General features: G+C 40.2%; 2 protein-coding genes across 5 annotated transcripts in view; one reads left to right on the top strand and one right to left on the bottom strand.

Moving 5' to 3' along the window:
* Positions 1-1,344, top strand: part of SNX14 (sorting nexin 14) — a 48,821-nt gene extending 47,477 nt beyond the window's left edge. For 3 of the 4 annotated variants that reach the window (XM_018077877.2, XM_025895725.2, XM_018077878.3), the window contains one exon: positions 514-1,344. In XM_018077877.2, the coding sequence (XP_017933366.2) occupies positions 514-552 (39 nt within the window). In that variant the 3' untranslated portion in view covers positions 553-1,344. The remainder of the gene's footprint in view (positions 1-513) is intronic. The other variant, XM_018077879.2, reaches the window with a different exon arrangement.
* NT5E (5'-nucleotidase ecto) lies at positions 1,336-27,209 on the bottom strand. The gene is made up of 10 exons (XM_029962827.1): positions 27,029-27,209; positions 26,741-26,871; positions 22,313-22,535; positions 17,211-17,399; positions 12,546-12,743; positions 10,968-11,119; positions 7,751-7,859; positions 6,808-6,957; positions 5,058-5,258; positions 1,336-3,365 (listed from the first exon to the last, which is right to left on the bottom strand). Exons 1-10 carry the CDS (start codon positions 27,207-27,209, stop codon positions 3,208-3,210), a joined length of 1,692 nt encoding a protein of 563 aa, XP_029818687.1. The 3' UTR covers positions 1,336-3,207.
* Between the last annotated feature and the right edge of the window lie 357 nt (positions 27,210-27,566).

The raw sequence follows: 27,566 nt of genomic DNA on the forward strand, positions 1-27,566 counted from the left end.
TTGGTATCTCAAAGGTATTTCCTGCTACACGTACCAGCGCGGATACATGCTGGATCACTTGATGTGTTTGATGGCAGCATGCGTAAGTGAGCAAGGTCGAAGGATAAGAGCTGAAAAACTCCGATACAATGTGCAGTCAGTCCCTTGGAAGTCCGTCAGACAGGATGCAAGGAAAAGGACAGCTGAGAGGGGAGAAGCATTCCTAGCAGAGGAAGGAAAGAAATCCACTTGAAAAAACATCGCTCCACTACCATTTCCAGAGCAGAAAACTGCTCTGTTAAGAAAACTGTATTTAGCAGTTAGGAGTGGGAGAGGTGGAACTTCCAGAGGGAAAAGAAAATACCTATTTTGACAAATAGTATTAAAACCCAGTAGCCTTCCTTTCTCTTAACTCTGGTTTCAAGTGGATGTTTTCAAATACCATTAATGGTTGCAGCTCAGTTCAGTCTTTTCTATGTAAATATGCGTTTTCAAACCTAGAAAGTAAATTTTTTCGCCCTTATTGTTTAACAGGGTCCGAAGGAAACGAGCTCTGTGTCAAGTTGGATGTGAGTGAAGGGACCTTGCTGGACACCCAGTAGCATCTGCTGTGCACTTTTGTAATGGACATGTGACATTTTAACCTTGCCTTGTATATTTTCTTGTAAATAACATAAAATTTAAGTTCTAAAAAATATCTTTATTCAATAAAGACATAAAAATTTAATATCAGTTGCAAGTAAATAAAATATTTGTACTTTCTGTTTAAAATTTGTTTTAGCTGTTACCAGTAAAAGTCAAATTAATTTCCCCCAAATCTCTCCATGTGTGAAATTACAGAATGACATTAAATAAAGCAGCTCAGAGATCAGCCAACTTACGCTTTACCAAAAGAGCAATTACTGGATGTCTTCCTTAAAGGATATGTAGAAAAAATGTTTGGAAGAAGCTGTAGAATGCTCTCATTATGTTATTTTTAACTGTCTTAACAAATCTTACTATTTTTTAGAAAACCGAAATTATGGGATTGAATCTGTTGCATACAAATAATCTCAGAACTATCTTTGGCCTTTATGCTCTCTGTGAGCATGGAAAATAACATGTAATTTAGTCTATTTAATACATGACCTTTAAATCTAAAGCATTCTTAAAGTAATAATGGGTGTGAAAAGTGGTTTTGACTTTTACCTTAGCCTTTATTTTTCTGCAGTTTCTTACCTGGGATTACCTGACATCTGGCATCCCAGGATGCAAGTCTGTTCACAGCTTTTTTTAAAAATTTATTCCTATAAAATTGGGTGGAAGATTTTTGCTGTAAATCTTAATTTGTTGGCCCAGCCTTTATAAAAGAGACTTTGAAATGGACTTTCATGTGTGGATTTTTAACAAGTTTTACTCACAGAACAATACAGCGATACTTTAATAGGCATTCCTCAGTTTTTACTTTCAGACAATACCCATTTTCTCCTTCACTACAAACCAACCAATCTAATGCAGCATTGGTGTTCTTTGTCAATACAGTTTGTGCTGTCTGTCTATATTACTACTGCAAACCTTTTCCTTCTCTTTGTCAAAGGAAGGTAAAATTGTTATTTCTCTTCTCTCTGGCTATGCCAAAGGAGTTGTTACAACTCTAAAAATTGGTGTGCAGGTACAGTTTGGTCCATAAGTGCCCTCTCTGTTACTGGTTTTATGTTGATTTGAGTAAGACCATTCTGTAAATTAACTACTCTTAAGGGCTGGTATTGGCAAACCATCAATGCCAGGGCATAAGAAGTAGTGTGTAAAGGTCAGTCATCGTTTGTTGTCGTGTTGCAGCTGTGTAGTCCAGAGCTTTTCATGCACAACCTCTCAATATATGTGGAAATGAATGAGATCTTGAAATTTAAATATACTGAGTGTTTATCTTAGCGCACCTTCTCCTTGAAATCTGCAGGTGCAGTGAATTTAAGAGCCAAGTAGCTTCAGAGTTGAAAAAGAGTGTAGTGAGCTTTCCAGAAAAACAAAGCGGGTTTATTTAAAACACTGATAATCAGTTTAAAATCGCATTGAACATCATGAAAACACATTGATGGCAAAAATCCCAGTGTGAATGAACTTAGAAAAATAATGGTTGTTTGCATTCATTTATAATCAATCACTTTTTGATAAAGCATCAGAAGTGTACACTTAGCATTTAGTCTGATTTTTGATTTCATACTCATTAGCCTGTATTTACAACTGTATTTTTTTAAACACAGCCTTCCCATAGAAAAGATGGGCTTTTGAGGTATAACCACAGTTATCATAAAGATAGGTTATGCTGTAAAAAGCGCCATTACCTGGCTATTTCCAAAGGATCCCACAGTGCTGCAGGAGTCAGTGCCTCTATCTGACATTCCCTGGGAATGTTGCTGATACAGAGTAAGAGGCAGGAGTCCTGTGCTTTGTTCTTTGGAAAAGGTAAAAAATCTAGCATATTTATATGAAACACAGTCATAGATTGTGTTCTTGCTCTAGACACAGTCCCCAAACTGGTCATATAAAGAATGAAGAATACTCAATTTGTTAAAATTTATCAAAATCAAGCTTTCATTGCATCCTTTATTAATGGAAAACATAAGTGAGATGCTGCATCTTCAAAAGTAAAACAAACTTTATAAAATTGCATGTTAAATGGGCCCCATGATTTTAATGGCACTGACTTTAATCCAGCTCTTTCAGATATTGGTGTAGGTATGATAAATATGACTGGAAGCAAAGTAGAAATATTAGGTTTGAATACTTCAACCCTGAGTGGAGATCAACAAAAGGAATATACACCTATAATAAATCCATTTCTAGAAGTTTGTTTGCATTACTGGAATCAGGTTCTTAACTCACTATCTAAGGCATCTAAAAGAATTTGACAATTTAAAAATACCCCATTACAATTTGTCATTGCTTTATGATTGAGCAGTAGGTATTCACTGGCACTTTGCTTCTTAAAACCTCAAACCAAATTGCAGGTACCTGCTGATTCAAACCAAGAAAAGTCATGAATTCTGCCCCCTCACTCTGCACAGAGTGCTTTGATGCACTACCAGATAAAAGACAATGGATTGGGCTGCTTACTGCTAACATGCAGCAACCTCACTGCTCATTCATTGTAAGGTGTAAGAAAAGAGGAAAGAGAACAGTTCTCTTTTTGATGCATCAGCATCATTTCTCCTCCTTTCTTCCTCCAAACAAAAACACAGAGAGCAATAATCAAGTGTGCAAGAATGTTGCAGTGAACAATGCAGAGATCAGGGTAAGACTTGCTTTGTGAAGACTTCCAGAAGAAAACTTTATTCGACCTTCAACTGCTGGGTAAACTCTCTCCATTCTCTGTAGGTAGCGGGAAACAACCTCAATATCAGGTTCACCTAAACAAACAAACATATAAAAAAGTGTTTTCTGCAGCAGCCAAGCTCTTAAGAGTTCTTTAAGAACCTGTCTAAAATTGCAGTTTTAGCTCAAGTTTTAAACTGTTTTCTATGGCTTGCAGTGCTTAATCAGTACACATTGAGACAGCGTAGGGGTGTGGGGAGTTGTTTCTTATGCACAGAAAATCATCTGTGGTGGTTTGTAGCCAGAATTTTTGGTAGCAACTTGTATTTTACAAAATACAAAAAAACCAAAAAACTTCTCATTGCATTGTCTGTCTTGTTTTGTTTTGTATCTGTTACAATGCTAATTTCCAGTCAGTTTTAGGTAGATGGAGATAATGCCCTACCTGTTTGGGTAGAGGGCTGTAGACTTGGCAAAGCTATCACTTATACCTTCTCAAATTTAACTTTACTTTTTTTGGAGGAATTTCTAGTCTGTGCACTGCTGTGTGCACACAAAGTATAACGTGGAGTTTCTGCAGTGGAAGACCCTCTTCAGTAACTGCTGCCAGCAGTGTCACAAGCCCCATCTGATCCAAGCTCTTACAATCCTAAAGTGTAGTCCTCAGTCTTAACAATAGTTACAGTTTTACCCTCTTGCTATACTGAAAGACTCTACAAGAACCTTACAAGTTGTTCCCTTTCATTATTCCTAACGATTTATCTCTCTGGGTATTTATTTCTGCATACATGGATATTTACTGAAAACTACAGCCTCTCCAAATTTACAAGCTGCTGGCTGAACTTGATTTAAAATACCAGTCCTACCTGTGTGAATCAATTTTAAATTGAAATACCTGCAGAAATAAAAAACTAGTCTACAACAAAGGTCCAAAAGGAAGATTTTTTGGAGTAAAACTGTGTTTTTATCATCCAGAAGCAGGACATACAAAATTAAAGTTTGGCAAAATGTAGGTGTGATCTTAGAACATTGGTTTTGTTGGTTTTTTTTAACACAGCATTACATTCTTGTAATCTCAACATTTTAGTTTGTCTTTGTTGAAGATGGACATGTCGGTTGTACAAATGCTGAATTTCTAACACTTCACATGCAACTTTAGGGGACCTTAACACAGCATTATAAAACACTTCCTTTTTGCCTCTCTGGCATGGCGTCTGTAGCACCTTGCATACTGCTGCCTGCAGGACTCCCGAGAATCCCACTGATTCTGGATGGGCAGGCTAATTCCTGCAGAGTAGGTTGTCCTCTTTGCCCTCACCCTGTGTTGCTTGCCTGAGCTGCGTGTCCTTCAGCAGTAGAGGTGATGATTCTGTCTTTCCAAATACTTGTATACAGTGGAAATTCAAGGTCTAAAGAACCTTTCTCTTTGATTCATTGTTCAGTAATGAGTACAAGTGCACAGGCAGTACGAGGCAGTACGCAATAAGATGTATTCTCCATGGTGCATTTTTTGCTTCTTTTGTGGTTTATCGTGATCTTTGAAGTGCTCTTTGAGCACTGCTGTATTGGTAAGGCTTGGCTTCACTTTGAAACTTGTGATTTAACTGAAAAAGTTAAAAAAGTTGCTGGCTACAACCAAAACCAGAGCTGTCAGATTAGAAGCAAATTTAATCCAGTAAAGGCAAGAAGTCTGAGACTAATACTATAGAAAGATCTTTTAACTTTTGGGAATTGTTTGTCTGCTACTCTATTAGTGCCCATACTGACCTTTACTGCATCCCACTTACCTTTGCTGTATCCCATATTTTTGTCTTTCAGCATATGATAGCCATCTCCTCCAAATAACATATAGGATGGAAGAGTCACATTGTATATTTCATCCATGTGGAGTGGGATGTAGGATGGGACTCGGCAGGCTGTGCAAAGCACTTCTAAGCTAACAACTCTGCTTCCTGGGGCTCTGGAAAGATCATAGACCACATGGATGCCTACAAAAACACACGTTGGGATGTTACTTTTTGCAGTGCCTATTGAACATATAGGGCTAGAAGCAGCACCCTCCCTCATCTTTAGCTGATTCTTTGCATTAGTTTCTGTGACTGAGAGGTTGTATTGCTCTGAATTACAGTTATATTTCTTCACTCACTACTCAACTTTTATACAAGAAAATTCAAGAGAATAAGAATTGTTGAAGCCCTGTCTCACCTCAGTTACTTGTCTGTTCTCATCACTACTCCACAGAAGGAAATTACTAGTCATGGGATTAAGATACTGCAAGATAAAAATACCTTCCCTTATTTCTGTAGTCACATGCTTTCTCATTCCCCTGGCTGGTTGGCTGAAATTACTTTTTTTAAAGCCAGCCAGCCAGCCTAACTTGGTGGCTGTTATGGGTAATGGGTACTGTACTGAAAATAGAAAGCCAGGCCAGGGCTTTACTTTGCGGTTTCTGCTCGCTGTAGGAGAAGAAACATTTCTAGTTGTGAGCCTTCCTTGATCAAAGCTTGGGGAGAGCCAGGCCCCCAGATCAGCATTGCCAAGAATCTGCAGATCAGGAAGCCACTAAAGCTCATCCAAAGCACAGAGGCTCTTCCAACCCTGGCTCTCTTCCTGCTCTGGATCTTCTGTCCTGAACCCTTTCCAGAGCTACTGATTGTCCTCTCTTTCTGTGAGGAGGCAGCAAGCAAAACTTGCTTTACCTTAGTGGTATCTAAAAATGTGGTAACTTACTGGTGAGAGTGCCAGACATGGGTTGTGTCTGTGGTACATGAGGGTTCTAGATCACATGGTGGGGGTAGTGCCCCCATCACTGGCCTGTGTGGGGGGAGAGGCATGGGAGGGGAATGAATTGGCCCCTGCCCTTGAAGTTTAGCTTTTCTGTTATATAAACAATAAAATCTACATTGCATCACAGAGAGACCAGGAATAAATATGACTGTAGCCTGGTACACATCTGGGTAAACATACAGAGAGCTGCAATTCAAGAAATAAGTAGGTTTTTAATATTAACTGGTCATTCATAAAATATTTAGTAATTCACTGGAGCAATTCCATAGCCTCTTGGACAAACTCTGAAACTGTCAGCAATCATTAGAGAATTGCACAAAATTATTTGGGTAAACTGACATTTGGCAATAACCGGCACAGCCATCCGGTCTGGGGTTTCAGGTAGGCTGCCAGTGAAGAACTGAAAACTGGAGTTTGTTGTAGCTATTTCTGTGTTAAAGCTACACTAAATTATATCTTCCTCTAGTTAACTGAAGTGTTAAACTGATGTCATTAGGGGTTCGGGAACCAGCTTGGGAACACTGTCTCTGCTGAAGGGAACAGAGGTGGCCTGTAGTGTCTGCTGCAGTGTCTCAGTTAAACATACACAGGATAAACAGTGTTAGCTGGCCAGCATGTACAAGACACAGAGCTAAGATATATGGCCAGCTTGATTTGCATTCTTAAAAAGAGGCTCCCAGCTGTAATAAACAAGGCTAACAGGAGAGATAGCTGGTTTGGAAAACCAGAAGAGAAAAGAAGAAAACGTACCTCCAACCTGCAGCAGCTCTCCACTCCCTCTTCCATATCTATGCACACTGTGCTCAAAAGCTTCTTTCAGAGTGGAGCCTTTTACCCTTACCATATCAAAACGACCTCCAAATGGCAAAACAGACAGCAAATCTTCCACAGTAATGCTACCTGGGGGAAGGAGACTTTGTTTACTTCTTGCTTGTTTGTTTATGTGTTTACAGAATTATTTTAGAATTGTTTAACAGTAAGTTTTTGACAAGGAACATGGCAAATGCAATTTAAGAAAATGAGGGCAGGCAGAGGTGAGAATCATATATATCATGTCCCAATCAAAGAACCTGCATCTTTTATCATCCAGTAAGTATCAAGACCAATAAATCAGAGTTTGATGTAAGTGCATGTTTTGCTATTCAAACAATACTACTAAAAGAGATGACAAACTACCAACCTAAGATGAAGAAACACAGCTTTTCCTACTAGGTCAGGCCAATTTTTCCAATTGATTGAGATTTACTGAAGTAGTCCTACAGAAAGATTTAGCTAAACTGAAAAAGCTTTTGTTTTCAGGTTCCATTTATGTGGTATCAGGAAAATAAAGAGTGTTAAAACCTTAGCATTCAGAAAAACCCAGTATTTTCTTACTCTACAGCAGACTACAGAAGGCTCCCAGCAACCATACTGGACGACCCTGTACAGTAGGAGGTCTTTCTTTATTCCAAGGCAGCAAAGAGAAAGGGAAATTATAAAAAGCATTGTGTACAAACAATGCTAGAGACTTCTGTCAATGTCAGCCTGAGTGCAGTTGTGCTCTGATGTATAACCATTTGAGAAAGTTTGAAAACACTTCCAAACGCTGTGCTAATCCCATCAGAACAAGGCCATAACTAAAACTGTGTCCAGGCAGGCATAACTTGATTCCTTCTGCTGATAAAGTTGCCATTCATCTTGTAATTTTACGTACCATTAGTGCTCTGTTCATCAATGGGTGACCGTATCCCACCTCCATTCAGGATGCACATTGAAACGTGGTTCCATGATTTTTTATCTGGACGCCCAACATTTTCATAAAGCTACCAAAGGAAAATGTATGAACTGATTTTATCTTCAGTTATTCTAAGCTCTGGAAATTTACACCAAAAAAAAATCTGAGACTGAAAAGAGATAGAAAGGTTTTATATCTTTGACATTAACTTCAGCACCATTGTAAAACAGTTATTAAAAAACCCAAATAAGTATTCTGCTTTTTAAAACTCTCCCCTAGTCTGTGTGTCTATATCATGGCCAAGGCAGACCAGCTGAACAAAGGAAAAGTGATTTTTTGATTCCAATGACTGTAATAAAGACAAATGATTTAAGCATATTTGGAGAATTGAGAAGGGAAGAGGACCTTAAATATTAGTGTACATTAAAAACACATAGGAGAAGCATAAATTAATGTAGTTCTCATATGTTGCAGGGAATTAAGTTTTTCGGCTTCTCTATGGTTGGCTTTTAACATTTGGAATAGTCTTGGCACATAAAACAGTGGAGGAACAGCAAACAGGCATAGTAGATCAGAAAGTCTCTGCACAGCAACATCTCCAATGGTGGCAAGGCTCTGGCAAAATGCAAGAACAGGATAATATTTGCTTGTGACATCCTAAGTAGTAAAGAAAGTGGAGACCAGGTATTCATGCAGCTGCATAAGGATGATAAGCCTACGGTGTTAATTCTCAGATATAACTGAGTAAAACAGGAAAAGGCTGAGAAAATAAATTAGGATAATGGAAGGGATTGACTGGTTTCCGTACAACGGTGACTATAGTCATGACTCTTCAGTCTCACAGAGAGAGAAATACAGGAAGCACATGACAGAAGCCTATACAATGAAGAAGACATGGAGGATGGATAGTAATCTGTGTGTTTTCTTGTTTCAAAAACGATAAAAAACTAAGAAAGATTTGGAGAGGGTAATGAGGATGGTCAAAGACACGGAAAAGCTTCTGAACATAGAATGATGAATGTAGGCTTGGACAGTCTGACCTGGTAAAGAGATAACAGAAGGAAATATTTGAGAAGCCTATAAAGTCAGGAGTGATGTGAGGGTGGACAGGGACCAAGTGTTCCAGTGCAAGGACCACTTGACCTCCAGCAGTTATCCAGCCAGTGGGAAGCAGCAGGCTGCACACCAACAAGACCAAGGTCCCTGCAGGATGTGCAGGTCAGCTGTTGTGAAGGCTGAAGGAAGGCAAAGGCAGATGGGGCAAATTTGGAGAAGTTACAGTTGAGCTAGTAAATATCAAGAGAGCACTTCTGGCTTGGGGAGTGTCTGAGCTGCAAGCTGGTGGGAGACACAGGCAGATCTGAGTACAGCAACTCCACAGGTTTGTCCAGGAATATGCTCTTCTCCCACCATCCTCACACAGTCACTCTTGGAGACAAAACATTGGGATGGATGATCCTGTCATTTGTTGTTGGTGGGTCACTTCTCTGCTGCACCCCTATGCAAAGTGTTTGTAATCTCTGGCTTGCAGGTGTGTAAATGCTTTGTGCCTTCAGCTTAGTCATTAAGGCCAGATCCATGCTAACGTTTATAACTCATAATCAAAGAATGGATTGCAACTTCCCAGCCCTGAGCAGAGGCAATTTAAAAGAAGAGCTCACAGTGCTGTTACAAATTTCACAGCCTTTTCACATTTGAGTTCCTTTGAAGTCCTTTGTAAAATGCCTGGGCCTATCAACCTTTTATTCTGAGATTTTGGGCTACTGTTGGAGACACATCATTGAACTAAATGGATCTCTGTTTTGATCTAGAACAAACATTCAATCAGCCTTCTACAATTCTCAAGCTCTCAATTTCTCAGGACAACTCTAAATATTAGAGGTTGTGGAACAGGAGGGTCTATTTTTTACCTTCATACCCCTGAACACATGTCAGCAGACAGGAAAGCAAGTGTAGAACTTGCCTTGGTAAGGCAAAGGACGTGAAGAGACATCAATGTATCTATCAAGAGACATCTGATGTATCCTGATGACTGCAGGTGGTTGTCTAGAGACATGGATTTAACTAAAGTAGAATTTGACGTCCCCTAAGAAAAAATGTATGGCAAGAAATTCTACAGACTTCTGAAAGATTACAGAGTTAATTTCTTTAAGCTGGAAAAAGGCCAAGACATTTGTTCACATTTTTTCAAATAAAAATATTTTAAAATCTAGCAGAAAGAAAAAGCAAGGTGCTGCAATTCTAGTAGAACTGCATGCAGAATTCCCAAATATTAATCTGATTTGGAAATTAGCCGTTGAACTGAGAAATATTTGAAGGATTACAATAAAAGCAATCACAAGGGCTGGATAAATAGCTTTGGGGACATATCTAAATGAAAACTCATGATTATTAATTGACCCTTGACTTTGTGGCAATACTGCAGGACATTTAGGGCAAAGCTCATTTTCTGGAAAATTTTACATTAGTCAATGTTTTTCCCTGAAACACCCAAAGGAAATGGTGCTGATGCAGGGCAGCAAAGCAATCAAAACCATGTTGCTAAAAACTGGAAGTGACTTCTCGTAAAGAGACTTTCTGGTGTTCGGGACTGTTGAAGTCCAGCGGTACCTGGCAGAATGCTGCAGGGGCTGGTGGATCCTTCTGGGCTGGGGTATTCTGTGCCCGGCTGTGTGTATGGCCTTTCCCCCCACTTTGCTTCAGCAGGCAACTTTGGGGCTTCTCAGAGGGACAGTTCATATCAGCAACTTGGCAGAAAACTACCCAGATTTTTAATCCATGCTTGTGCATTAAAGTGGCAGCAGAGCCCAGTGAGTAATGAAAGGGACAGAGGGTAAATGCCATGAACAGGGGCCCAGAGTGGGGCAGGAGTGAGGCAGGGGAGCTGAGCTCTCCTTTTTGAGGAATGGGGTCTTAGATCAGAATGCCATGTCTCTTAAAACTGCAGCCTCAGAGCCAGCTGTTAACAAACTGTTCTCTTTGTGAGGCTATACACAAAGAATAAACTGCTCCTTACTTTATACAGCAAGATTCATTATAGCCTTGCTTCTGCCAGGTCTTTCTAGGGTCTTGCTAGATGTGACAGTATTGAAAAGCAGCACAGAGCCCATGTGGCGATAGTTTGGAGGCTGGGAGCATTTCGTCTGATAGCTCTGGATTAACCCCTTAATTGCTACTTGTGGTGGAAACATCTTACCACAGCATCACAAAGCAAATTTCCCATGTTACATTCCTGGAAACGGCATGCTTGGCTTGTACCATTCAGGTAAACATTAGTTTTTCCAATCTCTTTAGAGTAATTCCCCAGGTTTTCTCTCCATTTTTCCACTTCTTCTTTAATGTGCTCATCTATAAAGTAAAACAAGTGTAAAATAAGCATCACACATATCTCACTTCAGTGAATACAAACCTTAGGAAAAAAACCGAACAAACCTGTTCATGATTCTAAAATGTTACACTTTCCCTAAAGGATTCTCAATCAAATGACATCTATATTCACTTCAAACAATGCCTGTAAAGGGAGAAGGCAGGATGGGACAATCAAGCGAACAAGCTAGTCCTGTGCCACAGCAGGGTTATCTCCTCTGTAATACTTTCAAATACTTTTGCCCAGTCCTGTTCTAACCTCTGACTGATGGGGTTTCTAGTACCTACCTTGACAAGTGAGAGAATTTTTAATATAGAAGTGAGGTTGGTCTTTATTTGACATCATATTTTTTCCCCTGTTTGTAACTTCCTCCCTTTAACATTGTGCTAAAAAGAAAACTAGTTCCAACATCAATGTCAAGGAATAAACTCTTTATAGAAATAAATTCTCTATGCACATCTGTCTGTCAGCTGCAAATTTAATTATTTCAGGAAAAAACAAAGATACTTGTATATACGGACAGGTATCACAACTATTTTATATCGGCTATTAGTTTTAATCAATTTGCTTACATGTGTCAGCAAGAGCATCATTTATAAAATGAAAGCACTGATGTATCTGAATTTTTACTTTTACTGGCATCAGAGAGAATGTAGACTCTTTACATCATCTCATTACATTAATAGTTTTCTGACAATAACAGTAAATATTTGTGAACAGATAATTTTTAAAGGATTTATTTTACAAATACTCAAGTAGAACCTAGAAACTCTTATAAAAGCTCAGAACTTCATACAGCAAACACTGGAGAAGAAACAAAGACTAGAGAACCAGCCTCACGTAATTACAGAGCTGACAAAGAAACAGGTAGCAGAGCTCAGATAGAGTTACAAACAAAAAGCGACAAAGAGGCTCTCCTCCACCCAGTTCTTTGAATGTTTCAGAGCTGAAACACTGAACATACTTAGCACTGAAAACAAGAAGTCATGGGTTTGTATATTATATTTGCACATTGGCAAAGTATTCCAAGTTTTTTCTGGAACATTTCCACTTTCCCATATTGCACTAAACTCTGTTTTGAAGGACTCAGCCACTGGCAAAACAGTGTAAATTAGTCCTTGTAATCTTTTAAATCATAATCACAGGACTAGCTAAAGCTGTGTTCTACAAAATGGTAAGGTAGTGTATCACCTGAAATCCTACAAAAGGACTTTCAGGGATTTTAAATAAATAAAAACACACCCTGAATATGTGCATATTCAACTGTGACACAGGCTGAACTCTACACAGAAGAGAACAGCAAGCTCAGGAAGAAAGCTGAATTCTTCTTTGACATTGTCTTTAACATAACAAGACTTGAATTGTAGCAGAGTGCTGCAGGCAAATTCAAATGTCTAGTCCACATACCTTCAGGGACACTGCTGTCCAGCAAAATGGGGTTCCCAACTGCTTCAACTACATTTCCTTTCTTGTCAAATGTAACATTTAAGTAACCAAGATATTTCCCATAAGCGTAAGCTTGTACAACTGGCACCTTCCTCCCATCATCTGAGTCAACCATGAATGGATATGGGCCAGCTGGCACTTCAGTAGAGGGTGGGGTGCCTGCATGGAGCAATCGTGTAAAGTGAGTGTTCAGCTTATGGGAACTTCAAGGAATTATTAGAATGACATTTCAAATGTTTCTCAGCCTTAAAAAAACCAGATAGGATATTAGGCAGAAATGACAATGAATGCATTGGATGACAAGCACACATTTGATTGTTCAGTTATTTCATAAGAGACAATTTTGTTTTCAGGACGTGAACTGGAATAACTGCCACAGTGTTTTTCAAGTTGAGTGTGACAGCACAGTCCTCCATGACATCATGTCACAGCAGTAACAAAGGAACTTTTCATTCCAACCACTGCAATCTAAAACTCTCAGTAATGCAAACATACCAGCCTCTGGGTGAAAAGTTTGTTGAGCCTTCACACTACTTTATTCTGCATCAGATAGAAAATGAGAATCTTAGTAAAACATACATTGGACTTGATACGAAAAAGTCTGAACTATTTTTATGGTCAATATGCAGTCAGAATGCCTACAAGCAGTTGCATGAATTTGTGCATACAGCCAACCGTTGTTTTTTTTCACTAGATGGAACAGTAAAAATTTCAGCCTACAAAATTTCAGACAGGCTGCAAACCATCCACAAAAACAAACTTCATTAGCATTAGAGTTCCATGGTCATGGTTTTAAAACTCTTATCAAACTGCAAAGTCTGAAAGGTGATTAGATGTAGGACTTGGAAACTGGTGGATTAAAGCAAGGCATTATCTCAGCTCAGTTGGCATAGGTTACCATAGGATTTAAAAACAACACAGTGGGGAGAAGAGGCAAAGAAAGCTAGAACTACACAGCACAGCTCTTGTCTCAAGGGTACCAGCCTTCTCCCTGTCTCCTTGACAGTAAAATCTGAGTGGTATCTCTCCCTGCTGTTATTTCTGTCAGTATTTCTACCCCACTATTAGGGAAGAACCAAGGTTGGGCAGCTCTGAGAGGCATCACGTGCTGCATGGCAGGCCCCCCTACAGAGCCCTCTCAAAGCCTGTTGCTTCCTCCTGTCCCAAAGCTGGTGGCATTTCCCATCCATTTGCTGGTGAGAGCTGGAGTGCCAGTGGGGTGGCAGCATGGGGGAGCAGGCGTAGAAAATGTGGATCCAGAGGAAAGCAGGCTCCTTACTTCCACTGCTCACAGAACAACTTGTTTCCTTCGATTTACAGTAATTTACGTAATATGAAATCCTAAGATAAGCAGCATGACAAATGTTCCTTCAAGAACTCCAATATGATTCATAGTTTGCTCTAATCCCTCCTTGTCTCCAGGGAGAATGGCTGTAGTAAACTGCAAGTTGAACCAAAGTTACCACAGAACTAGTTTTCCTACTTTCAGCCTGGACAACAGAGTGGTGGAACCACTTAATTATTCATTTATTTTGGGAAGAATTTAAGAAAACCTGTAGCTAATGAGAACTCTACAGGCTTTATGCATGCAAATGTGCCTTTGGGGTTTTTGGAACTGAAAAAGGAACTGGTTTGGATCTCTTGCCATTCTGTAGCCATCTAACGAGCAAAGCATTAGAAAGAGAAAGTTATTGTTTCTGGTCATCATTTTAGTTTACATCAGCTTTGCATGGTAAAGTGCTTGTCCAGACCCTTACTTATTTCTTGCTTTCTGAAATAATTTCTGATACTGATACTTCCTTGCAGGATTAATTACCACTATGACATTATTCCATTGTAAGATAGATATATTTCTTCTGAAATGCAAAGACCTTTCAGTGCCTCTTATCCCTGAAGAACACAGCACTAGAATTCATGCACCCATGTCAGTCAAAGCGTGAGGTGCTGTTTCATTACAAATGCACAAACTCATGCTGGGTAACAGAAGAACCTGTAACACTTTTCTATCTTCTTACCCTACTTTAGCCAACACACTGCATTTTCAGAGCATCCATTCTGATCAAAACCAGAAATTAAACTGCTCCAACCCAAAACTACCATTACTGTTTGAACAAGTTCTACAAATCCAGTGTTGGCACACCTGAACAAGTCAAGACAACATTTGCCATATAATCTGAGGATAAAACAGAGATTGGTAAATGTCTTACAGACAGGTTGGACCAGTCCAACATTAAGCTCTCACATAAGATAACTCTGTGGAGGTAATAAATTGGCATGGGCAGTATGTCTCTAAACCTCCACGACAGACATTCAGCTGACATTCGGCTGACCAGCTGGTACATCTCCACTTAGACTACGCTGAAACACCCTCCTAAATTGTACTGCCAGTTATTGATTACACCTCTTGATTTAAATAAGAGCTTATAGGCTTCATATACACACACAGAGACACTTCAATTTAAGTGTTTTACTCTGTAGGGAAATCACCTCCACAGACACAGCTATTCCACTGTGAATGTTGGCTGATGGCTTTGACTCAGCAGGGAATGGTTCACAAATGCACTCATGATGCTCCTGAATGGATTAGCATGTGCCTCACAGCACTTGGAATAAAAATTATACACTCAGATCTCTTTCTATCAAAAATCATATTTTGACAATAAATAAATAAATATATATTTTTTTGGTGTATCTCCCCCAGGTATTAATTCCTTTTTATTTTTCTTACCTTGCCAGTATTAATAAAAAAAGTAAGACAGTCTTGTTTTATCAAAACAGTAGAGCCCTTGGAAAAGGGACCAGAACTCACTCCCAGCTGAGCTCTTTATCCCAAGAGCTCCAGTCTCATGCTATGTGCTCTCTCTGGCCATGTGAATCTTGGACAGCTTCAAAGGGGGGGTGGGGTGTTACAGCTTGACCTAGTCCAGTCTGACAACAGGGTATGACAAGAGATGTGCATGTGAACTACAGATCTAGACAGGATATGACCTCGGATAACTCCTGGAGCACTTCAGATCAAATTTCCAAATTGTGACAAGTGCCACCTCTTTGGACCACACCCACTATGGCTACCACTATGAGGCATAAACTCTCAACAGGCATTGGCCAAAAATTCCACTGTGTAAATCCACAATGAATGCACACTTCGAATATGGCATGTATCCTTGGGTTTCCCATCTCAAAAATAGTTCGGTAAAATTGCAGACTGCACACAGATGGTCTCTGCAGGATGTGCAAGTCAGTGGTGGAATGCCCTGCCACAGGCTGTTGCAAAAGTTGAATGTAGTTAGGAGGAGATGGGGCAAGTTCAGGAAAGAAAAGTTTCAGTGGAGCTAGTAATATTAAGACACCACTTCTGTCTTAGGGAGTCCTTATGATGCAAGCTGGTGGGAAGTGGGGGCAGATCTGAGTAAAGTGTCTCCATAGCCTTGGCCAGTCCCCTCACCCTTCCCCTTTGGTCACTCTTAGAGGCAAAATATTAGGATGGTCGGTCCTGTTGTTTGTTCCAGTTTGGCCACTTCTCTGCTGCACCCCCATGCAAAATGTTTGTGACCTCTTACTTGTAGGTAGGTGTGTAAATGCTTTGTGCCTTCAGCTTAGTCATCAAGGTTATTCCCTGAGGTCAAATTAAAGAGGTATTCTGATCTGCTTAATGTATAACTGTGGCATGCAATTGTTTCTTTTTAACAAGTGGGATAACAAAAGGTGAGAGCCCAGATAAGACAAAAAAGGCATGAGAAACAGAGAGGAGATGAATAGGGAGAGGAGAGGATAATGGACAGTGCAAACGTTTTAAGTGTTTAAGTTCTTAAGGTACATGGTGCTATTCCCTGGGAAATTTTTCTGAAAATTACAGAAAGTTCCCATTGTAGTCTCAATCAGTTATTGAAGTTTCTGCTAAATTTAATGAACTTAAAAAACTGAAGCAAACAGAACAACAAAACAGCCATTCTTTTACTTGTGTCCTTACACACTGGCACAGGGAAGGCAGCAGTGCTGGGGAAGTTGCTGATTACAGGTTTCACCTAAAGTAGCATTACTGCAGGAGAAATCAGATCAGCAATGTTTATCTCTAGAATAACATCTACCTCTAGAGAAAAGAAGAATAAGTTCAGAGATTAAAAGAGGGACTGAAATGCACAGAGGAAACTTGGGAAAAGTGTTTTAATGGCAGGGTAACGGAGACCTCTGAATATAGAATCAGATTCTAGACAAAACTGATGTTGGTACCGTTTTGGAAATCTTTTAAGATTGATTTTTCAGGTTAAGTCACATACAAGTTTAAAAATAGACATCTTACTTAGTCCATTATAGGTGTGAGCTTGAAACAGGTACAGAATGTTTAGCATTAATTTATCAGTGTTACTACCTTTGCTCCTCTGTCACACTTTGTATAGTTCACTTTGAACATCCACAGCATTAAGGAACCTTTCAGTGAGTTATGGTACTTTGTGTGCACAGACTGTTTTGAATTTGTTTCTTCCATGGAAATTATGGATATATACCAGCTATGAATCTGGCTGACTGCAGCCAGCAGTAAACAATATTGGTGAAAGTTCTCAGAGTTTAAAGAGAAACAGTTTCAGCTTTGCTTTAGAAGCAACATTTTAGTAAGAAGTAAAATACCTGTGTAAAGAAACGTGTTTGTATGTCCTCCAATCACAACATCCACTCCTTTCACTTTTTGGGCAATATTTTTGTCCACGGTAAAACCAGAATGTCCTAGTGCAATTATTTTGTTCACTCCCATAGCAGTAAGTTTATTCACTTGCACTTGCAATGCTTCAATTTCATCTTCAAAGATTATATCATCCCCTTAAAAAAAAATAAAATTATAAAGTACCTCGATTACTAGTTAAAAAAAAGTAGTTGATATCAAATAATAGTTTGCATAATTAATGGAACTTTGAATATCAGTGGCTTTCAAAAGTCCTTAGTTGGTTCAAACTCCTGATCTGATGTTCTTGAGTCTTTCAGAAGCACCTGTGTGCTTAGACTAACACAACATTCCTGCCCCAAGCTGTATGTAACTTGCATAGACTAAATAAGTTGTAACTCCATGAAAAATTCAGTGACACCAAATATAGGATAAAAAATTGAATGGCTTTTATTATTTTAGTAGAAAAAGGAAACTATGTCAGTGTTTGCACATAAACATTGTATTCCATTATAAAACTTTTTTTCTTCCCAAACTGCATTTCTTTGAGATCTTCTATCTTCTCCCAAGTTAAATCTCTCTTTCTTTTTACTCCACACTCATTTTGTTCTTTCCCTTATCCCCCGTCCCTGAGGCTTTAAACAGCAGCTTCTTCAAAGTTCTCCACTAAACTCTGAATTGCCTTTTTATACAAATTCTCTCACCTAATGTGAACCACTCTCCGTAATACCAATACAGCACAGCACATAATCTGAAACACCATCCTCAAACGAGAACAAAAAGAACAGAAAGTCTGGAAAGGAGAGACCTTTTCCGAACCACAATGTTGGGAGACTCTCAATCTTTCTGCAAGGTTTCTGTGCATGCTGAAATTATTCTAACATGACAAACAGTTACAAAAGCACTAGATGAGCAGGTGCTTTTATCCTGGGCACAGTGTTTTGGTTTGCACAAAAAGACTTCCTATGTAAGAAGCTAATTTCTTCGACAAAGTTTTAAGAATAGAGTTTAAGAACAGAGTCAACCAACTGTAAACTTAAACTTTCCGCTGAAGACAACTGAGTAACATTTCTACCAATTTCTCCTCTACCTAATTCCTCTCCTTCCTGCAGATTTTTTTGACCAAACCATTTGAAATATGCCTTTAAAGTCAAAAGATTTTCATAACAAAGAGAGAAGTGAAACAAATTCGCAATCCACTGCAAAATGTCTCAGGAAATGAGGAGGAAGCTGCTACAATGGAAGAGATAAAAGAGGGTTACATAAATTGGTTCACCACCACACCCATTGAATAGTTCTTTTACTGCCAGAGGGAATAGCTGTACTGCACATTGCAGAGTGAATTGTGTGGTGCATCCCCACATTTTCTTCCTGTGGACCTCTTCTTAGAATTAAAGAGTCATAAGTTAATTGAGGTTGGAAAGGACCTCCTGGGGCCATGTAGTCCAAAACTCACTCAAAACATGAACTCAAAGCCATATGAGGATGCTCAGGGTCTCATCCAAGCAAGCTGAAATTCCACAATCTCTCTGGGCAACCTGTTTAATGGCTTAACTGTGCTTACCATGACAAATTTTTTCCTTACGTCCCATCATAATTTCCTGTGGTATTACTTCAGCCCATTGTTTCTTGTCCTTTCTATTCCCCTCTGTGAAGAGTCTGTCCCTGTCTTCTCTATAAACCCCCTCATGCCAGTGGAAGACTGCATTTGGTTCTCTCCTAGCCTTCTTTCTCCAGCCTGAAGGAGACCCCTGGCTTGAGCCCCAGTTTGTACATCCCTGTGTGCAACTTGAGGCCATTTCCTCTTGTCCTGTCACTTGTTATTTACGAGAAGAGACTATCCCCCATCTTGCTACACCCTCCTTTCAGTAGTTGTAGAGAAAACATGTCAAAACAAACCAACCTACTTTCATAATGAGGGGGAAAAACAAGGCCTCTCCCATGCCAATAAGCCTGTCTCTCTCCCAGGACTGTTATGGTAGGACACAGGCAGACCAGAGCTGCAGCGGGTCATCCCAGTCCCACTGCCAAACCACCCTCTCACCAATTGTCTGCTGTCCACCTTGCCTTCAAAAAGGGAATTCTGCTTGGGGATGCAGGGACTCCTTGCATCCCCTGTCTGTGACTTAGCCATAGCATTTCACACAGCTTTGTATCCTAATCATCTCAGCACTTGATGTAACTGGATGAAATGGGCGAGCAGGTTCGAAAGTTATACAGCAGGAGACTGTAAGAGTAATTACACAGTTCTCAATTCTCTAAGAAAGCAATATACTGTTTAACAGTCATCTGTGCATTTTTCGAAACAATCTGAATTGAAATAACTAACTTATTTAAGAGTTAGTTATTGCTCATGTCAATATTCCACTTCTCTTTCAAGGTATTAAATTGATGTTACATCCTCTTCTCTTTTTAGATGAGGTAGAGTTTCAGAAAAAGCATCCAAACTGTGCTACAAATGAACAAAGAAAAAGAATTGGCTGCTTGTTAAAAAATTACGCAAGATAACCAGAATAAAGTGGAATAAATGGAATTTAAAACTCAGTTTTTGAAAACTCTGCCAAGTTGATAGTTTTAGTAAATATTTTGCTGTCCTTAGGGTAACAGAGTAAGCAGCTCTTGGTTTCAACCTTTTACAAGAAGACGGTGGACCAAACATCATTGCAGAACTAAAGGAAGTGAGCTGCTATCATCAAATACTGGAAAGATTGTCTTGGGATTACCAGTGCAGAGCAAAGACATAGACAGCTCTGTCTATGTGCCAAGTTATGTGCAACTCTTGCAGGACATGGAAAAACTGGCTGAGCATTCAGCTGAGATAGCTATATGTAGCAAAACAGAGAACTTTAGATAAACTGCCAATTGGCTGTAATCTATAAATGTGTTTCCCATCCCTATGGTTTCCAAAAGTAACATTAACACTACCTTAAGCAGAGACTAATTGTTCCTTCCCAATAGAAAAACTGAGATTTAAGGACTTTATACGCTGTTCAAGTCTTTTGATAACTGTTTTCACCAGACTACGAAAAGTACAAGTTCCAATTTCATAGTTGTGTGAAAGTTATCAAGATTTAACAATAGAAGAAATCACAGTCACAAAATACATCCATGGAAAGTCATAATGTAAGAATTCACGTTTCAGCACTTTCAAGCTTCCTGTTTGCCTTGAGAATGCCCTAGAGAGTGTACAGCATGCCAAAGTAGACAAAGGCTGAGAAAACTGAATCATCTGGAAGAAGTGCATAGAGATAAGCAAGGTGCTGAATTTAAAATTCACATCTCTTATTAATTGAATTAAGGAACTAGGTTGATAATTATTTAGCCACTGACCCACCTCTGACATGATTTTATCAGTCTGAAGGATTGCTAGGTCATGGGTGATATATAGTCACTGAGCTACATTAACATATCCTGAATTCACCTTTTCAGATCTTCCAAAATGTTCCTCCACACACTGAGAAGGCAAAGCAGAAGATTATAAAAACTCTGATCACTATAACTGTTGCTGTTAGAATTTGCTCTGCTTGTTGCTCAGTTACACAGTGGGATATACTTAGCTTAGGGATATTTCAGCTCCATCTATGGAGCTAACAAGCCTTCCCTTTTAACACTGCTTTTTTTCTAGCTGTAATCTCCATTACAATGTCTCAGCATACTGAGGCATTGGATATGATGTCTAAATGTTATTGGAAATATCTTCAAATGCTTCACAGAATCACTCCAACCCCATCTGGATTTTCATGTAGTATATTTACTTGCAAGAAAGTTAATTTGATGATATCACCACACCAACAGAGTTGCTTGGAAGAAGGGCAGCAATACATTTTATTAATCCCTGATGAAGGACTATATTGGCTGTCTATTATTCAAACTTAGTGTGGTGTCAGATGACATCTACCCTCATGCCCTCAAGTACAGGTGAAATTCTATTGCCTACACAAAATACATATCAATTTTCTTTTTTTATCAGAGGGAAAAAAAAGTAGGAACACAAAACCATATTGCTGCAAAATAGAAGTGAGATAAAGAATTCTATTCAGATCTCAGACATCCACTTCTCGACAGTTTAAACATACAACACTGGAACTAAAAAGCACAGAAGGAACAGTTTTATATTTTAATATTTCCTCAAAGTATTGAACATTCCTTTTGTCAGGAAAACCATGCACTATTTCTGTATTATTAAGACATGGAAAGAGAAATAATAATATGAAGTCCCTTTTTGCTGCGAAAATGTTTTAAACCAGTGCTTAGGGCATCCATACTGCAAAACCCGAGGAAGAAAGTCTGTTTTTGTCAGAGGGGGCTGAGCTTTGAGCAGGCAGTGACTCATATCTCCTACAGCTGAATTAAATGTGTTTCTCATTCCAGTAGATCGTTTTATTTTACTAAAAAAAAAACCAAAACAAACCCAAACAAAACCCTCATCAAACCAAAACCCCTGAAAAGTTGGAAAAAAATAGTTAGAAATTGAGAAGTCTTTTTCCTCATCAATTCTAATTTTACCCATGAATGAAGCAATTGTGGTAAAAGCTGAATGGGTGTTCCTTCTGTAGTCTAATGCCTGCAAATATTTTGAGAGTCTAAAAACATCTTGGGCAACTTTTGCTTCAAAAACACACATGAAGTTCTCCTTGTTTTTAATAGGGGCATGGAGGTATCCAAGAGCAAAATTTCAACACAGAGAGAAATGTTGCATTTCATGCTAGAGACAAGCTGTATTCATGTCTTAACTTTTGTTTAAATGGATAAATAACAACAAAATATCATAGAATATAACTTTAAAAAAACAAAAAAACAATAAAACCCCCAAAGGCCCCACAGCTCTCTTGCAATCTCATTGACCTTCTTTTACTCTTAGATATAATCCAGGTCTATATGAAAATGGTTTTTAATGTTAACAAGCTTTCTTGAGGTTAAAAATCAGGTAAAGTTGAGTAATACAGGTAAATACTGATAAAACAACAAACTTCTCACTTTTCAACTGAAAACATTAATCTTTGGATTCAAAAAAGTGGGCAAGTAACAAAACAGTAACAAAGGATTTAAACATATACTAAAGGAAACATACCTGGCTGTGAAAGAAAAGAAGTTTCCTGTGTAGTGTAGCCAACAATTCCTACTGATTCTGAGTCAAAATGAACTATTTTAAAAGGATTAACATATTTCATCATTTCATTCCCTAATGGAGTTTTCCCTTTAATATTTCCACTCAGGACTGTAAAATTAGCATTTTTAAGAAGAGGATCCAATAATCCGCTCACACCTTCATCGAACTCATGGTTACCCAAAGCCTGAAAAAAGCAAGAAGAAAGTATGAGACCCTACCTCAAACATTCAGTCTAAATAGTCTCATAAATTGTATACAAGGTATATTAGAGAAAACAAAGTCTATTTCTAGGGAAGAAAATGCTAACTTGTCTAAACCAGCACAGTCCTGTTTCTCATGAACACAGAAATGCTATATATATAGAGAGAGAGATTTAGATTTAGAATTTTGCTTTGAAGATCTCCCTTACATCAATACAGTCAAAATCTAAAACCTAAGTGTTTGTAACCATGTACCAGATTAAAACCCACTAGTTTTTCATCCTGTAGATGCAAGAAAGAGGATTAACAATAACCACAAAGGAAAACACGTATTTTGTGTATGGAAAATACATTGTTTAAATGTCGAAGGAGATGTTAAATGTCAATTACACTCTTTTGTTATCTTTAAGTAAAAGTGCATTTTAAGAGTTTTGTGCTTGGACTATGGTTTTTAAAACACATTTATTATGCATTTAGTAAATGCATAATTCTTCTGTTCATTAACACGGAACAAGAAAATACCACTTCAATATCACCAACATCATTACCTACTAGAAGCTCTAACATTTATCAGTTAGGGAAAAATCCACAGTGGGTGTGTGTGCACACAGGCACGTGCATACGTAGCACTGTGAAGTGCCAAGACTCTCACAGAAAATGAGCAGTCCAGTTTATTTCTTAGCAAGGTAGTGCCAGCCAGATGAGAATATTTAGTTGTTCCAGGTTGGTTAAGCAGATGAAAAGGGACTTATCTTGAGGGAAATTTCTCCTAGCTGTCCCTTTTTCATGCTCAGCCTAAGTTGCCACATGCCTGTGCCCGCAAGTTTGGTGATAAGCCAGCAAAACCTCCATGTTGCAGAAGTACAATACACTCAAGGACTTTGTAGCATATTTAGGTGTTAGTGAAGGAAAAGATGAAAAGACACCTCTACAGAAACATGATAACAGTATAACTTGGTACACAATAACCATACAAGTTTTCAGGTGGCAGCTGGAGCAAAGCATATAAGAGCTGTTAAAGCCGATGTGCCAACTCTTCCAGGCAAAAATGTGCTCAGAATTTCACTCTGAGATTAAGTTGGGAAGGTCGCATTCATCATCTAAGGCTTGTATACTGTTCTGTTCTACTTAGGTAAACAGCCTCTGCATGCTTGCTCAAACTTTTATTCACCAAGTGGATATATTAAGCCTGATCACGTTCCAATCCAACTAGAACCCTGAGGCAACTACAGGCAAGGAAGCTCAGTATTTCGGTCAACTGATTGTCTCTCCCAAAAGAAAGACACTGCCAAAGACTCACGACTCCTTTTATCCTCACAGCCAGGTAGTTAATGGCCCTGTGGAAAAAAATCAGTATCAGCAGTAACTTGCATAGGAAATCAACTGCTCCTGCTGACAGCTAGTGAGAACACTACTCACACCCCAGGGAAAGAGCCAAATCGTTTGCATGCTGCTGCAGCACTTTTCCAAAAGAACCAAGAACTATCTTCAAGAAAATCCTGACTTGGGAAGACACAATGCTCTCCAACTACATTCCATTTCTAACCATATTCTAATTGCAATCTAATTTGCTGTTAAAAATACAAATTAGGAAAAATAAAAAAGAATGACACTCATTTTAATGCTGTCTGGATGTTCTGAAAAGATATCCATGGACAGGTAGAGCATATCAAAATGGTAACAAGCTATTTCCTCTTGGCTGATGCACATGCCTTCTGCTCCTCCTAAATATACAATTAAATCCCAACCAAAAAGATTGCAAATTAATTAAGAAATTGAATTAGATATAACTGCCACTAGTTTTTTTGGAGGAAAAAACCCAAACAACCCAACCAACTTACAAAGCTTTGTTTCTCTTGGCTTTGTATCTTGCATTTGGATTATTTCATGTCCGTTAGGATACAAGCTTTGATCCAAAGTTTTCCCATGGTGTAGGTGGTTATAAAGTCTCTTGTTTGTGAGAAATCACTGGTGGCTAATAATATAGTTTTATTTTTGATGCAACTCATCCTTTGGGGAGGAGGTTGTGGAACATTTTGGGTTCCCATACTCTACCTAACTATCCTTACACCCAGAGCTTCTTGGATTCTGTACCTGTGCAATATCCCTTCACCAGACCTGAATTCGTTGGCCAATATAAGTGTAAGTCACAAGGAGGACTAAAGAGAAATATTCAGGAACACAGCATGTGATTATATAATCCTCCTTTTCACAAGAAGCAAACCTCAAAATATTTCTAAATCAGGATACAAATTAACAGAAGGATGTAACTTAAAAGTAAAGCTAGAAGACTTCCATCATCCCTCTAGTTACTGCCTTTGAGGCATTTAAATTGGATTTTAGTCTTAATTACACCAGAAAACAAGGCTAGTGCCAAGAAAATTTTTGGAAGGCAATAAGTAGCTAAACAGGAGAAAACAGGCTTGAGGTGATAACAGGCATAAATGAGAAAAAGGCAAAACTAAAAAAGGAAATTTCTCCTGTTTGTGGAGCAAATCTCTAACACTTCCAGGCTGCCATAAGTCCTCCTATGGCTCCTGCCTGCATCCTGTAGCAACTTTTACGATTCATGCTCCCTCCTTCATCCTGTTTGTAATCCTACTCCTGTATCTCACTTCCAAATACTTTTGTAATCCCCACCCCTTCTGTTAGGGATGTGACTTACCAAATTTTGCTTAAAGAAACACTATCTCACCCTTCTGCAGCGTGGCTCTTACTTTGCTCCCTGTGCCCCCTCAGCCACCATGGTCTGCAGACAAAAGAATCCAAACAAATCCTGCAGCACTGCTCAACACTCAGCATCTGTCCTCAGGTCCTTTGGTAGCAGAGAAAGGTGCTAAGGTTTCTATAGCTTATGATAGAATTTATCCTGTCCCCTTCTATTCAAGTTATAATAAGCAGCACCTCCACAGAGAACAAGTGGCTGACTACTTCACCTAAGGCATTAGCATCCAGCACAAGCCTCTGGCTATCTAGTATGGTGTGGGTTTATTTTTAAAGCTTATTCTGATGAAAAAGCTCATGGTCTATCCTAAACCAGATGCATCCTACATAATGTGTTTCTAAAACTGAACACTATTTCAACACCGCTGATTTTGCCTGAAAGAATTTCTCCTTTTGACATGATCACGAACTGTACAGGCTCGCAGGCTGCCCATGAACCAGTTAAACCAGCACACACAAGGCTGAGAAATGACAGACAGCAGAAAGGTTTGAGAAGAAATGTAAGAAAAAACACCTCGAGCTATTTCTACACTGCAGAACCATAAAGTGCTCCCCAGCTTTTGGTGAGGATGAGTCCTAAATGCACATACTCCTCCCCATCACCACTGGGAGGAAAAACCCTGTTAATGTTAGATTTACAATTAAAAACCCGTTCATTAGGCCACGTGAACAGGGAGCAGTACCCTTCACAGACCTGTCTGTCTGGTATGAAGCATGTTTGGCCTAGGAAAGTGCACTGGGGCATGCTTTTCCCTTCCATAGCTGTTCTGAGGCAGAAAGAAGAAACACGTGAAGTCATTTTTACCTGGGAAAGTGCAGTCCTTTCCATAGAAAGCAAGAAAAGGTGAAGACAGAGAATCTGATATGCCCAGAAGATTTTCCCCACAAACCCTCAATTAGGATTAAATAAATATGCAGTCACTCTCAAACATAAATTTAATCTCTCACCTCCTCTCTGGGGTTGTACACAAGCAAAATAAGCTACTGCCCTGAGACAAAAGATTTAAGGGCATGGAGCAACACCCCCCAATCTCAGCCTCATATTCTACCTTTCAGCACTTGGACCAGAGTAAAGATACAGCACTGGCACAGTCTCAGAGAGCTCCCTCACCGACGCCCTGTTACAGTCTCTGAGCCACTTGCACATAACCTCTTACACCCTGTCATGACCACAGCTCTGGTGGGACTGGACACCAGGGATTGATGAAAACTAAAAATCCTCACCCTTTGAAACAGCACTGCCAATATGTGCCATCTGTCCCTCCCCACCGGACGGAAGCTGGACAGGCTGCGAGCCTCAGGCAGGGTTAACTCCTCCGCCGCAGATCAGACTCCTCGCCTGGCTTTTCCTGGGGTCATTCCCGCGTTTTGTCAACCCCTCCCCAACAGAGCCTGTCCAGCCCCCTGCCTGTCCCGAGCCCCTGCTTCTCCCAAGAGACAACACTCTGGGTAGCCTTGTCATCACCTCCCGGTTTGTGGCTGCCTGTGAGGCTTCCAGCTCACGACTTAATTCGGCCGGGAGCCCGTCACCTAGCACATCACCTCCCTTCTTCTCGCTTACCTCCTCGATGCCTTTGGCCACGACTTTAGCATGACCTACAGAATTTTTTGATGCAGCGTTAGGCGTTCAAAGAGGCGGCAATGCAAAAAACCGGCAGCGGGCGAGGAAAGGCAGGAACAGACCCAGCGCCCAAGGGGACGGAGGGAGCAGCCCCCCCCTCCAACCTGCACCCCCGTCCCCCGGCTCGCTTACCATCGGCGACGGGTAGCGCGGAGTTTCCATGAAGTGGAGCTCCCCGGTCTTGAAGGGGAGAACACACCGGTCCTGGTACGGTCCCGCGGCGTTCCAGCAGGCAAGCACGTTGGGGTGCGCGGCCGCTCCGCACGTCCACCCGGCCGCTCTCGCGCCACGCCGCCGAAGCATCCCGGGGCATCCCTCGCACAGCGCGCGGCCGACGCGCTCCTGCGCTGCCACCGCCGTGCACCGTCGGTTGGTGTGCAACAGGGTCAGGCCGCAGCGCCGCGCGCACAGCCCCGGTGGCAACAGACACATCCAAGCACGGGCAGCGGCAGCGTGTCCCGCACGCCCGCAAACTGATGCGAGGGCTGGCGCGTCGCTCGCGGACCGGAGAGGGGGCGCCTGCGGCGGGGAAGGAAGGACGGGGACGCGCCGCTTTTTTGCGAGGCGGGGAGGGGCGAGCGGCCGGGGGCCCGCGGCAAGCCTGCGCGGACCGCCCCGTGGATGCCGACCGGACGGAGCCGCCCGGCGGCCAAGCGTGCCCGGCGTCGGG

This window comes from Manacus vitellinus, unplaced genomic scaffold (assembly GCF_001715985.3).
Source record: "Manacus vitellinus isolate BGI_N305 unplaced genomic scaffold, ASM171598v3 scaffold_4_pilon, whole genome shotgun sequence".
Classification (NCBI taxonomy): Eukaryota; Metazoa; Chordata; class Aves; order Passeriformes; family Pipridae; genus Manacus; species Manacus vitellinus.

What these genes read in the sequence shown, in the direction of transcription:
- NT5E (XM_029962827.1), bottom strand. Translation starts at nt 27,209, where the DNA reads ATGCCCCGGGATGCTTCGGCGGCGTGGCGCGAGAGCGGCCGGGTGGAC. An exon ending in AAACACGTTTCTTTACACAG is followed by an intron (nt 12,744 to 17,210) that starts GTATTTTACTTC and finishes TGCTCCATGCAG; the next exon opens with GCACCCCACCCTCTACTGAA. An exon ending in GGACAGCAGTGTCCCTGAAG is followed by an intron (nt 11,120 to 12,545) that starts GTATGTGGACTA and finishes TTTACTTTATAG; the next exon opens with ATGAGCACATTAAAGAAGAA.